Source organism: Vidua chalybeata, chromosome 8 (assembly GCF_026979565.1).
Source record: "Vidua chalybeata isolate OUT-0048 chromosome 8, bVidCha1 merged haplotype, whole genome shotgun sequence".
Taxonomy (NCBI): domain Eukaryota; kingdom Metazoa; phylum Chordata; class Aves; order Passeriformes; family Viduidae; genus Vidua; species Vidua chalybeata.
In genome coordinates, this window is record NC_071537.1 from 26,426,054 (window position 1) to 26,439,767 (window position 13,714).

Consider the following 13,714-nt stretch of genomic DNA (forward strand, 5'->3'; position numbering starts at 1 on the left):
TTTGGAGAAAGGGCCTTTGGTTTTGAGCCCTTTGAGCAAAAAGGCATGTTAGATACAGCTTTTGGGACAAAAATACCAGCCAGTTTCTGTCCTGGCAGAAGAAATGTGTCAGGTTTAATCCAGTGAATCAGGCCACATGTTGCAGTTGTTGAAACCCAGACAGATTTGATTTTGTAGTTCAGAAAAATACCAGCTAGGTTTGCCTGTCTGTCTAAATTATATCCACTTCAAATTAAGCTCATCTAAACATCACAGCAGAATTTTGAATTAGACTCAATCTTAAAAAAAAAAAAAAAAAAAAAAAAAAAAACATGCACTTCTTCAAATATTTACCTAAATGCCACAAGTACAGTTTTTCTCACAGTATTAAAGGCTGCAGTCCTTGCAGCAATGAGACAATGAACTGCCTGTGGTACCACAGCAAATTTAAACATTGTCTTTGTTTTCTATTCTATCAACACTTTAGGCAAGCAATTACCTTACCACTATTGGATTGTTTTTAGAGAACTTTTTTCACCTAGAATGAGTTACTGAGATGACAAAATTAGAGAGAGAATCAACTGGGGCTCTGCTGAGAGTGGTTTATTACCATAATCTTCTAATCGTCATAAACTTCAGCGTGAAATGGGCTGAGGTTTTAGAGAAATATAAGTCTATGAATCTTCCTACAAGTTAGAGTGCTTTGTACATGTGGAATAATACCTGAACATGAATCTGAAGAAGGAGAAAACTGCTTCATCATTCTTTTCTTCCTCTTGCCTGCTGCAGGCATCAGAAGTCAGTCAGGAAGGTGACATCTCCGAGCACACATTTGCCATGGTGACCATACGGGTGGTGGACCTCAACAACCATCCACCAACGTTCTATGGAGAAAATGGTCCCCAGAACAGGTTTGAACTGACCATGTACGAGCATCCCCCAGAAGGTGAAATCTTAAGGGGATTGAAGATTACAGTCAGTGACTCAGATCAGGTAAATGGAAACTGTGCAGACTTTCTGTTTTCCTGTCCTATTTTCCTAAAGACTAGAAAGAGCTCTCAGATGGAGAAATTTAATTTTAGAAATTCAACTGTTTCACCTGCATTCCCTAAAAGCCTGGGACAGACAAGGTAGTTGTAGGGTCCAGTACCACAGAGAGACTGGACCCAGGAGTTCAGTTAGTCTGTCATATACTGTTATGCCAATGGGAAGGGTGGTCCTAAACCTGCAGCCCAGATATTGTGGCAACTGAAGTTGAATAATTCTTATGAACTTCCCTAACTATTGGTTGTGTTCATTTGTTGCCAGTGTATTCTCTGAGAACATACTCCCTCTGAAGATTTTCTTGGAGGTTCCAAGCCCTTTAGTAACTTCAGGTGCAATAACTGTCTGCATCTTCTTCTGGCCTTTATGTTACAGTCAGGGTCTGCAGTCATGTTTTGATTAGTCATTCCCAGTGGAATTATATTTTTAGGTAGTCTTAAAAATTATGCCTGAGCCAAACTAACCCTTACCAGATCCAGGAAAAGGAAAGAAGACTCCACCCATCTCAGCCTGCTGTCTAACTGACCTGTGATGCCTGTAGGTACTATGGCAGTGGTTGCTATAGGGACCCCTAAGCTAAATACTGTACAAATGACATCCATCTGAGTTAGCCTCAGGTTAGATAGTGACAAGAAAAAAGCTCAATGCATCTGAGAATTGTATTACTATTGGAAAGAACTCTCTTCTGTAACTGTGCTCAGTATTGTGCTGGTTTGATGGTATTGTACTTTATCAAACCCACTGGCTTCTTCCCCCTCCCTCCTGCTGCTCTGCAGCGAGCAGATAAATGACTGCTTTCAAAGCAGTGCTGTGTCTATCCTGCTATTGTCATGGGGGATGGTGCTGCAGAAGGGCAGAAACAAAACCCATCTCTTCTCTTTAGAGATAAAATATATATCTAGGCTGACAAAATATTCAGGCTGCAAGTTAGGCTATAAAATAAGCAGAAAACACTGATAAATACACTGTATAGATTTCTCAAGAAGCTTCCTAGTACAGTGTAAGGCATCACTCTAGGGGGGATGGGTTGCTCTTCTTCTAAGACAGAGAATGCAATGTTTTCCCTTCCCTCCAAGATGATTCCATAGAGAAGAAAATTAAGCATGTGTCTGTCTCTGTCACAGCTGCTAGAGACTCTTTGTTTTGGGGGAGTGGATGATACAAGTGGAGGAGGAGGAGGAAGCTGTGGTCAAGATCTGGCTTAGGCCTACAGTATGATGGAAACGCCATGCTTACTTGCAAGAAAATTATACAGAAACCTCTCTCCCAGACCTCTTCAACATGGCTTAGAACTCAGTGCTGCTGTTCCCTCAGTCATTCCTGCCCCTTGCAGTCCCATGGCTGTCTGCCTGGACACATGCAGCATCATGGCTGGCTCTGAGCAGATCTGGGTTCCGTGGACATCAGTGGCAGAAATCACTCAGCTGCTGGAGGGAGGCAGTTCTCTCCCTATCCCATGCCACCCTTCTAGTCATGTACAGTCCCATGTGCCACGCACTTTGTATGACTTTGTCAGACTGTCCACTCTTCCCATCAGCACTATTTTCCATAGTCCAGCAGCTCTGGCTTTGTGTGCTTGGCTTTACCACCCAGCAAAAGAGAGCCCATTATTATCTCTGCAGCTGGGGAGTGGGTTTGTGTGACCAAACTACACAGACCATTGAATTTGGACACAAGGTCATTCTGTTTCCCTTAAGGGAGTACTGCTGACTACTTTTGCTCTTGACATGAGCTAGGGCTGCTCAAGAACTGCTCATAACAAGCTCTCCAGGGATACAGCTCAAACTAAAGTTGTCCTGTTTGAAAGTTATTATTAGAAATTCATCATCTCAGGCAGAATGTGGCACCAGGCAGGCAGTGAATCAGGCTGTTTGTCACAGTGTAAACATGACACTGAGAAACTGGTGAACCCAGAGAGTTTGGTGAGGTAGGCTCAGCTCATTTTCACATCTTCCCTGTAAGGCAGAAATATGATGATCCCCCTTTCATCTTTTCTTTTACATGTTCCAGTTTGGTTTAAAAGAACTAGCCTGGCCAGCTGGCTCTGGCTCACTCTTTCCAACTTGCACACACACAAGTGGTGATAACCTTTTAGATACTGCTGCTTCCCATGTTCTCTCTGGCTAGAAGGTTTATCTGTGTAATGAGATTTGCCTTCTCACTTCACCTGGAGCTGTCAAATGTGTGTCAGATTTTGTCCAGCACAAATGGATCTCCTCTCTCCCCACAAGTGCATCAACTTCCAAAAAATTTGGTGTTTGCATCTCTGGGCTAGCTTAATTCAATCAGTGTGAAATGTGGAGTACCACCTCTGTTTGGAAATTGCCTGTCTTTGTGATTCTGCGTCTTCATCACGCGTCATGCAGAATGCATGAGGAACTCACACAGCATGTGAGTTATTAGGACACAGGCTGGACATGGGAAGTGTTCTAGGCCAGGCTGGATGGGGCTCTGAGCAACCTGGTCTAGTGGAAGGTTGAAATGTGGTGATTTCAAATGTCCCTTCCAACCCAAACCATTCTATGAGACTGGGTTTGTGAGGGTTGTGTTGTCTTTCCTCGAGCAGTTCAGTTGTCTTTCCTTGGTAGGAAGCAGGAAGAGGCAGGACTTCCCTGCCAATATGCACGTGGTGTCATCTCTGTCTAGCTCCCAGTGTGTGGCACAAAATTCAAGGCTGCTTGCCACAAGATTCCTCCCTTAGCCAGGCCTGCTGTAGGGTTTTTCCATTATGACTGAAAGAATAACCAAGCTTGTCAATCTATTTTAAGAAAAGCTGTGTCTGTCTTGTGACTAGGGCTGGAGGGATTATACAACTAAGCTTCTTAGTGATCTCCTGCCCAGGGGATGGAGAGCAGAGAGCTCTCAACAGTAAGGCTTGTTCTCATTTTATATAGTTTGAAGAAACAGAGCAATCTAGGCTGTAAGAAATGTGACATTACTGAAAACAATCAATGTCATATCTGCTTTTATTAACAGGGAGCCAATGCTAAATTCAACCTCCGTCTTGTTGGACCTGGTGGCATCTTCCGAGTGGTTCCTCAGACTGTCCTGAATGAGGCTCAGGTTACAATAATAGTGGAAAATTCTGCTGCTATTGACTATGAAAGCTTCAAGGTGTTAACCTTCAAGGTATTTCTGCTTTCCAGGTCCTCTTTTTCAGTATATACAGTATGAGTATGATGGCTTTTGTATCTGATGTGATTTAGCTTCTCAATCCACCCAGAGTTGTCTGATGCATTATCAGAGATATGATAGTCCATGTAAGGGAAACTCATTTCTGCCTCTGGTTCACCACCTTCACAAGGTTTAATGGATGCATCTATGGACTGTTTTAGTCCAGTCAGTGCAAAATGTTGATTTTTATGTCCCTCTGGAAACTTAGATGTACATGTTGGTGGCTCTGAATCATTCTAGACTGAACCCTCAGGGTGTTGCTTCTGCACTCACAATGATACAGGATTCACAGGATGAAATCCTAATTTCTCTGCAGCAAGAACTTTACCTGCTTAGTGCTAAGTAATTTGATTCATGATCATGCTTTTGGATATTGGCAGCCTGAAGACCCCAGCTGACTGGAAGATAATTCCCCAAAATTGTTCACTGCCTTTGTCAGAGTCGATCTATCTATATGGCCATTTGCAGGCTGACCTGAGGCTCACCCATGCTCTAAACCAGCCCTGCAAGAACCAGTCTCATCCAAAAGCTGGAACCTTGCATTATCACCTTCCCTGATGGATTCTTTGGCTCATCAACAAGATAATTAAGTAGTCTGGTTTTCTGTCAGCTGCCTCTGAACATGAGCATAGATGTTTCAGTTCTGACTGCAAAGAACTGCATAGACAATCCCTGTAATCATTAAAAAAAAAAAAAACTGCCAAAACAATCTAGTTGAGTATTTACATATGCTAGTTTTGTAACATACAGAGAGGAGCATTTCTTGCACAGTCCAGAAGCCAAAATTCCACAGTTTTGTTCTCCACCTTTCTTGCACGGCTTTCTTTGTGTCCTTACCAAGTTTCACTTCAGTATGTTTCAGGCCTCTTCTTGTAATGTTCCTAAGCCATTTTGAGCTTTATAGGTTATAGATGCTACAAAAATATGAGGCATCATTACTGTATTAAAGTGGAAGATTCTGAAAGGGCCATAAAGTGCTACTGAAGCTAATTATAACAAGTGCACATTTATTCAGGTTAAACAAACACAAGATCAGTAAAGGACTTACACATGGCCTCCTCATGAATGCCAATAGAAATCAAAGTAATTAGTGTGATTGCCATGAACACCAAAAGAATTAATTATCAGGGAAAAGGATACATATTTTTACAGCTTAAGCAGTTATTCACCTTTTTTATTATTATTATTTCCACTGGAGAAAGACTTTCCAAAATTATTTCCACTGGAGACTATAAGACTTGGCTTAAAAAGTGCAGCCTTTTTCTGGATTCCAAATGGAGAAGGTGCAGATGGTAGCAATATATGGCAGCAAATACTTCATAAAGACCTCATTGCTGGCTTCATTTTCCTGCAAAGTTCAAATCGCTTCCTCCCCAGTTTTAGCTGTCAGTGTAGTCATTCTGGTTAGAATTTTGGATGAAATATATTTCTATTTAATGTGTATCTCACAACAGCTTTGAGAGGTTATCTTCAGGGTTTTGGTTTTTTTCTGTAAGCAATGATCCCTCTCCTCTAGTTCATTTTTGAAGAGTAAAATGCCAGAGAGTAATTAAAGCTAATTTGTCTGGGAGATGCACTGAAAAACTTTCCGAAGCAAAGGCTACTAGAGAAACCTAGCTTCCATTTAGTGCTGGCTCTTAAATGTAGGTGGTAGTCAGGAGTTCCTTCATTTTCAGCTGTCTAAGAGCTCAAATGTGTTTCCCAGAGTATGGCAGCTATGGTAGTTCACACATCTCTCCAGTCCCTTTGCCACAGGGGCCAAATATTGCTGTTCCACCTTGTTGTGGGCTGCCATGCTTTGGGGGCAAACCTTCTGCTTCCATCTCCTTCAGCTTAGAGCACATCCTGCCTTGGCAGGAGCCTGGACATGCTGCAGACACTCACATCTACAGATTGGGACCTGGTGAGGCTGCAATTATCTTCAGCTGCCAAAATCAAGCTCTATTTTAGAAATTTACCTACCACTTTTAAGATTGCGTGTCAGTTTGCTCTTCTGGCACTTAAGTATGAATTGTTGCTATGTAGTCCTGTTTTTTCTCTCTGCATGAAACAAACGATGCAGGTCTGCATAAAGCACTGCAAGCAACTAAACTGACAAAATTTCCTCCCTGAAGGAAGATGTTTCAGCATGTTGACACAGCAGGACCATGCTGCTTAAAGAAAAGGGAGCAAAAAATGAGTGTAGAAAAAAGTAAAAATAGTGACCTTTCATAAGGTGTACAAAGATGGGCTGATTGCAGCAGCAAAGTTGATTTAATGGCAGATATTATAATTTAGTAATAGCTCCATGTGCACAATCAGCACTAAGATTTTACCTCTGTACTGCTTTAGGAGCTGAGATTTCTCATGAGGAGGCTTTTGCTGATGTCTGCATGGCTGTCCCTTCAAAAATTTCTTTTGCTGTAACACCACTTGAGACTCGCAAACACAAAAGTTAGCACAGCAATGGAGTGACCAGGCTCCCCTTTTAGAGCAGAAGTGCCCTGCAGTAATTGCAAGCAATCCTTGGAGATTCATTTCTTCTCTTTATTTCCCAACATTATAAATGTCCACACAGCAGGCACAGCTCTAAGATGACACTGAGATGGCCTTTTCCCCGTCTACTTGAACAGCTCCCTACCCTCTGCTTTCACCTCGAGGTGGTACAAATGTGTCCAAATCTGGCAGAGCAGAGGCTTGAGCCCAGTGTGTGTCCCCCAGGCAGTCGCTGGCGAGTGGCCCGGGGGAGCAGGGGGTGCTGTGACAGCCCTGCTGCTCCTGCCAAAGCTCACTTAGGCACTCCCTCTTTGTGGGAGCTCCTGGGACACATCTCCTAGGAATTAAAACCACTGCAGCCAGATTTTTCAGCTGAGTCTCTTAGATCTCAGTTCATGTCCTGCTCACTACTAGTCTATTAGTGGTGTGCTGTCTTCTTAGAGCCCTCCTGCTTTGTGTTAACTATGTCTCTGCCCAAACATGAAAACCAAACATTAGACCATTGTTTTTGGTGTTAGCCATTTGGGCTCAACCCCCACAGAGCCCAAGACTCATGGCCTAGTGCTGATCCTGTGTGATGCAGCCACCCATGGGACAGATGCTGTGAAGGTCCCAGTGTCTCTCAGTACCTATTGCTGAAACTGCTCTTTCTTGCTCAGCCACAGACCACCTGAGCTTGCTGCTGTATCAGCTGAGGCATCCTACTGATGCTCCCCAAATCCAGTAGATTTTACTCAGTAAGGAGCAGATAGATACAGAAAATACTCAGTTTACTCTATGAGATTGCCTGTCCTTTAGATGAGCAGAATGCGTGATGTCAGAGAGCTCTGTTCTCCTCAGAGACAGTGAGGCAATTCAAACCCCCCACGAGTATCTGATAAAGTCCTAATCAGCATGAGGCAATGAGGGTAGAAGTGCCATGAAGTTGGTAGTAGAAGTCCTCACAATCTTTGGGAAATGCTGCTTCAAAACAACTGGTTCCCTCATCTTTTTACCCTGATTGGTGCAGTTTATTGTTCCTGACTTCTTTTCCTGATGAAGAACATCCTTTACAAAGATCACAATTAAATTTATGTGGTTATTGAAAATAATTCAGTGCTTATGTTTCCTGAAGTTCTAGGAGCTGCCTAGATGATTGTTTGACAGCTTCTGTTCTGGCTTTTAGATATGTGTTGGTTAGTTATGTTAGTTATGACTAGTCACATCTGTCACATGAAGTCTAATATGAATACACAGGTTTGAAGGCCTCTCCCCACAGCTTGATTGCCCGTCTCAAGCAAGCACACACAAACAAGCTGAGGCCACACGCTGACCTGGCTCATCATCTCCCTGGTTCTGAGCTGTCTGGTCCAACCAGGCTAAAATGCACTGATGTGCCATGGGGTGGTGGAGGAAGCTCCTTTAAGAGAACTAATAGCTGCTTTGTAGTGATTTCTGGTCTTTCTCTTCTTAGCTTCTTGCAATAGAGGTGAACACACCGGAGAAATTCAGCTCGACGGCTGACGTAGTGATTCGCCTGCTGGATACCAATGACAACGTCCCGAAGTTCTCCTCTGACTACTACATTGCCAGGATCCCCGAGAACTCCCCAGGGGGCTCCAATGTAGTTGCTGTCACAGTAAGTTTCATTCACCTCTTAAGAATTGTTCTCTTTTCTGGATGTCTCTGGAGACAGTTCAGGCACAGTAAAAATACAGGACAGGGCAAATAGAAAATCTTACTCAACATTTGACTTCTGGACCAAACTCCAATTCCTTTCCAGAACCAACCGAAAAAAAAAACGCTTTGGGAAAAAATAAAGTTTTATACAAATATTATTTAGAACAACAAGAGCCATCTGCTTTTAAGACAAATCACATGGTCTTTGGGTATTAAGAAAGCCTCAGCCAAATCAGTGTCCAGTGGGAAGATTCAGTTATGGCTAAGTGGAATTGGATTTACTGGATTTACTTCCTTAAGTATGAGTAACAAGAAAACAAGATGGCTGCTTAGTCAGTATTAGTGTCCTCCTCTTGGGAGGAACCTGGCTGCTAAAGGAATAATTAAACAGTTAATGAGGGCAAGAATATAAAATTAAAGTGCTTAGCACTGGGGAAAAAAGATCCCTGTGTATGTATCTTCTCACAGTGGGAAAAATATGCCTATAGTTTTTCCAGTATCTTGTGTTTTCATACAAAGAAAGCCAGGGTATTACATGGGCCCTGAGTGCTGGAGGAGCATTTCCAGCTGCCTCTCTCTAATGCAACTGCTGAGACTAGAAACAGCCCTGATCTCACAAAGCCAAGAAAGCTTCTGGCCACCTGGGCCTTGGTGGGGGATGCAAGTCACCTTGCAGAGGCCACAGAGGTAAGGATGGTGGAGGCAGGTTGCCAGAGATCTCCAGCAGAAGCTGGCAACATGTAAGAAAGACAATTAAATAATCAGAATACTAAAGTGCTGAAGGCAAATTTTAGCAATGGAAGAATCAAAGAACTGAAACATAATCAACAGAGAAAAGGTTATTGCAGGAAACGAATAGGAAATCTATTAGAGACTCTTAAATTAAACATTGCTATCTTTGAGGTAAGAGGAATAAAAAATTTCTAGTATGTGGAAAGCAAAAAAAAAAAAAAAAAGATATTTAAAAAATGTTTGCAGAAGCAACAAAACTTCTGAGCCAAAGTGCACGGGAAGGTGTAGCTGAGGAGCCCACGTAAAATTTAGTCATGAGCTGTCAACTCAGTACTTGACCCAGATCCACAATTATATGTGAAAAACTAAGATGTTTCAAGTACTCAGATTAACAATTCTGGAGGAAGTCCCAGGTATGCAGATGTTATAAGTAAAGTTAGACAGTACTAAACTAGGCTGTGGTCAAAATTTTGGGGTGAGAGAATCTGACAAGCTCATGCCAAAGAACAAAACTGCATCTTCCAGTAGGGCTGCAGGTGTGTTATGTTAATCATGCAGGAATCAAAGACATTGTTCCAGTTCTCAAATATTTAAACAGGAAGATGAATTAATCAACCAGGACCACCATGAATTTTGATGGCCAGATACAATGGTATAACACCTCCTCAGAGCTACCAGAGAAGCAGGAGCTTATGGAAATAGCTGCTACCAAATCAATCAATCCTTTCTTAGCCTGAGCTAAGAAAGGAAGCCAACAAGAGTATGAAACAAAGATATCATCTGGTAGTAGTATTTGCATTATTAAAAGTCACACAGGCACAAGGGTGATTAAAAAATAGACAAAGCTGAAATACAATGTATAGATTGAAACATTTGTTATTCATTACTATAAATTGACTCAATTAAACAAGCAGAAGCTTAAAAATACAATATATAAAGTAAATAATTTTGTCTAGGGCATATTCATTAATGTTTAACTGATAATTAGGAAGGTCTGAGAGCTGGCAGTGTGTTCATGCCATTGAGATTATCTCCCTCTCTATCAAAGGAGGATGAGGTAAGTGTGGATGGATGGGGCCATCTAGCGTCGCTCTCCGTGCCAGAGCCCCCGGGCAGCAGGGACAGCGTTCCGGGACTGGCAGGGACATTTCCTGGCGTTAGGTTGTGCACTTTCTAGGTGCATATTTGCTCATGCGGTTTCCTACTAAAAATGTGATGGCAAAGGGAATGAAAAGCATTTGGGCCTGTTGTTAAAAGAAAAAATGAAACTGTTCTTTTTCCATTTTAGTAAAGTAAAACTCTCTCTCTTTTTTTTTTTTTGTTTTTTTTTTTTTCTTAAGGCTACAGATCCAGATTCAGGGCTTTGGGGGGAAATCAAGTACTCTATCTATGGAACAGGAGCAGATCTGTAAGTAACAAGTAAATAAATAAAACTACATAACCTCTAAGCAGAGTTCTAAAATCGTTTGAAAAGAAAGCTAGCAGGCTCATTCTCGGGCTGCTCATTTCCAAGGACATTTATGCCATGCTCTTTGTGAGTTCTGTGAACATAACAGTAAAGTTATTGTGATCATTAAACATCTGCTTCATGAACCCAAGGAATTCTACCCACAAACCCCCAAAGAGAAGTATCAATACACAGGATTTGTTCAATCACCATTTGAAAAACACTTGTAAGAGAAAGAGAGGCTTTGGTCTAGTTGTGAAAGGTCAGTTCTACAGAAAAATAATTTCTTGGTTTTTTCCCCTTCCCTTCCCATATGGCTTTACAAATAGCTCTTGTCAAGATAAATCAAGGAAGACAAGATACTCAAGGATATACACTTCAGCTTTGGAGGTCAGCTGCACTGGCTGTTAAAAGCCTTTCATATATTTAAACCTAATAGTCCTGCATCAGGAAAATGGGAACCTGATGCTTACTTGATTTGGTAATAATACCTCCCTCCCTCTCCCTGTCTTTGGGGACAGTGCAGGGGGTAGAACACCTTGAAACACTGGTTCCTTCACACCATGTCTATCCCAGCTCCCAGACATGGCTGGGGTCAGTGGCATGGCTGTCACAGATATTCCTGCTGGAACCTGCATTCTGCAGGGCAGAATGCTGGAAATGAATGAGCTTTTCAGGCACTCATCTCAAGAATCTTTTTTCCTCTGTACATTATCCACCTGGAGCTAAAGCTGAACTCTCCTTGTTAAGGTGAAAGCCGTTTAGGAGGCACAATCAAAGTCCAAAATCCAAGATGTTAAGGGTGAACCTCTTCTGTCGCCAGAAGGATACACATATGGGAGCATTTCCACGATGGATTATTTTGAGCTCTTCACTAAGTCTTTAAGCTAGCTGCTAACTGCACGGAGAGAAGCAAGAAAAGGTCATGTCATGCAGGCAGACCTCTTAGGTTTAGAATGTAGCAGCTGGTGGAAAGAAGCTTGAGAAGGTTGTTGACAAAGGATTTACAGGGAAAAAAATGTAAGCACAACTTCATTCTGATTGGCATTATGGGGATGCTCAGATTCACTGTTCTTGTGCTGTTGAATGAAAGAATTATGATGTGAACGTCTCTTTTCCTTCTTAAGTATTTTTGTTTGTTTTCCTTATGCCAGAATGGCATAGCTCTGTGAGGCTGGATTGATTTTCTAGCCCTGGCACCTCTAGATGTGCTGAACACACAGTTTGATGCAGATAGGAGAATTTCAACTAGAGGCACGATGTTTCTGTCTTGGATATTGCATCAGTGGGTGTGCAGTTGCGTGGGCAGAAAGATGAGTTGTACTAGAGTAAGAGAAATAGTGTTAAGTGTTGAAGATGAAATCCATCTGATGGTAATCCTACTGTGGTAATCCAAGCTGCCAGTGGGAGCACTTTTCTTCCACTAAAATGGGAATGATGAGAGTGCTGTCTGCATGGTTAGGCTGAGCTGGGTGCTGAGGAGACGGCACAGGCACTGTCTCCTACACAGCTATTCCCACCTCCAGATCTTAGATTTCATCAAAACTTGTATTTGTATTTAACAGGTTTATGAGAGCAATTGAAGACTCTGAATTGCTAAATGCCCCTTTTATAATCACTTTCAATTGTATTCAGAGTTGGAATACAGAAAATATTTTGCTACCTTGTACATTGATCAAAGGAAATACTGCTTGGAGCCTACAGTGGCAGTCCATTTTAAAAAGACACTGTGTTGGTATCCTCTCTATAAATCCAAACTTTGGGCTGACACTTTTGACAGTGTCTCTGTAATTACAAATGTGTAAAACTGAACTTGCAACAGATAAATCTGAACACCCACTCCATCCCAGTGTCAGTCTATGGAAAAAATGATTATTTTTGGAGAAGATAATTTGCCCTGTAGTTTGGGAGATTTAAGAGCAGATTTTTTTCCTACTCATTTCCTACCCAAGTGAAGAGCTTAAATATGATATTCATCGCACTTCTTTTAGATATTTAGGTGACATAAATCAATCTTCATTTATGCAGGACATAATCTATTGCACTGTACTTTTAAACTGAAAAAAAAAAGTAAAATTAGGTTTAATGTTTTTCCTTTTAATGCAAGAAAATCACTCTGGGAGAAGATCATCACACTGAGCATTTACTAAGGACAAAAGACTTTTAATGAAAAATGCAGCTGAAATGGCACAAGAGAGAGAAAACTATGAGACACTGATAGTTCTCTGGTTTTCAAGCCTAAAGGAACTAGACAAAAACTAGGTAGAGAGAAGGATTTGGAAACAACACCCAGAGAGGAATTAGGTTAAGAGTACAGGTGTCTGTGGTACAGCATTTCAGTGTTTACAGCCTGGAGCAAAGGTGAGATCTAAACACACATTAAGTGATCAAAAGTCTTCTCTTGCTTCTTTTCCAGGTTCCTAATCCACCCATCAACAGGTATAATTTACACCCAGCCCTGGGCTGTACTAGATGCTGAAGTGAACTCGAAGTATAATTTCTATGTGAAGGCAGAGGACACAGAAGGGAAATACAGCTTGGCTGAAGTGTTTATCACCGTGCTAGATGTCAATGACCACTCTCCAGAGTTCAATGAAAACATCCAGGAAAAGACGATGATCATTGGGTCACCGGTGAAGATAGAGGTGAGAGATGGCACCATGTGTCACAAAGCAGAGTGCTTTGGAAAAGCCCTGGCTCTGCTGTTTGCTCTCAGGGGTCATGATGAATGTCTGAAATTTGCCTTTTCTTGCAGCTTTATTTTGCACATCCATTTGGATGTAACAAAAGGATTAAAGTGTAGAATTACAGTATTTACTGACTGCTGAGGAGAAATAATTCTACAGGCAGACTATAAAGTCTTGTTATAGTATTTGAACAATCAGCTGGGAGACAGTCCTGGATTACACAGTGATCACAGGAAGCCCAGATAAGATAAGTGAATGAAAGTACAGGGTTTTGAACACGTAACCTTCTTGACACAGAAGGTGTGTTCAACCACACAACGTGGTTCCCTTCATTTTGAAGAACTGTATCCAATAATCCAGTGTGGAACAGAAGATGAAAACATGCAATAACAATTCACAGGCAGAACGTCCTATGTTACACACATTTAAATGCATATCATGAAGCCTGATCACACAACACCTAATGTTAGTAGAATAAATACTACAGCACAAAAATGAAGGCTGCTATAGTTTATGG

At 41.7% G+C, this 13,714-nt stretch overlaps 1 protein-coding gene across 1 annotated transcript in view; it reads left to right on the forward strand.

Annotated features, from left to right (window-relative positions):
- Nucleotides 1-13,714, forward strand: part of CDHR1 (cadherin related family member 1) — a 45,449-nt gene that overhangs the window by 21,889 nt on the left and 9,846 nt on the right. The window contains exons 11-15 of the mRNA XM_053949699.1: nucleotides 769-972; nucleotides 4,000-4,152; nucleotides 8,126-8,290; nucleotides 10,404-10,471; nucleotides 12,927-13,155. Of these exons, the coding sequence (XP_053805674.1) occupies nucleotides 769-972; nucleotides 4,000-4,152; nucleotides 8,126-8,290; nucleotides 10,404-10,471; nucleotides 12,927-13,155 (819 nt within the window). The remainder of the gene's footprint in view (nucleotides 1-768; nucleotides 973-3,999; nucleotides 4,153-8,125; nucleotides 8,291-10,403; nucleotides 10,472-12,926; nucleotides 13,156-13,714) is intronic.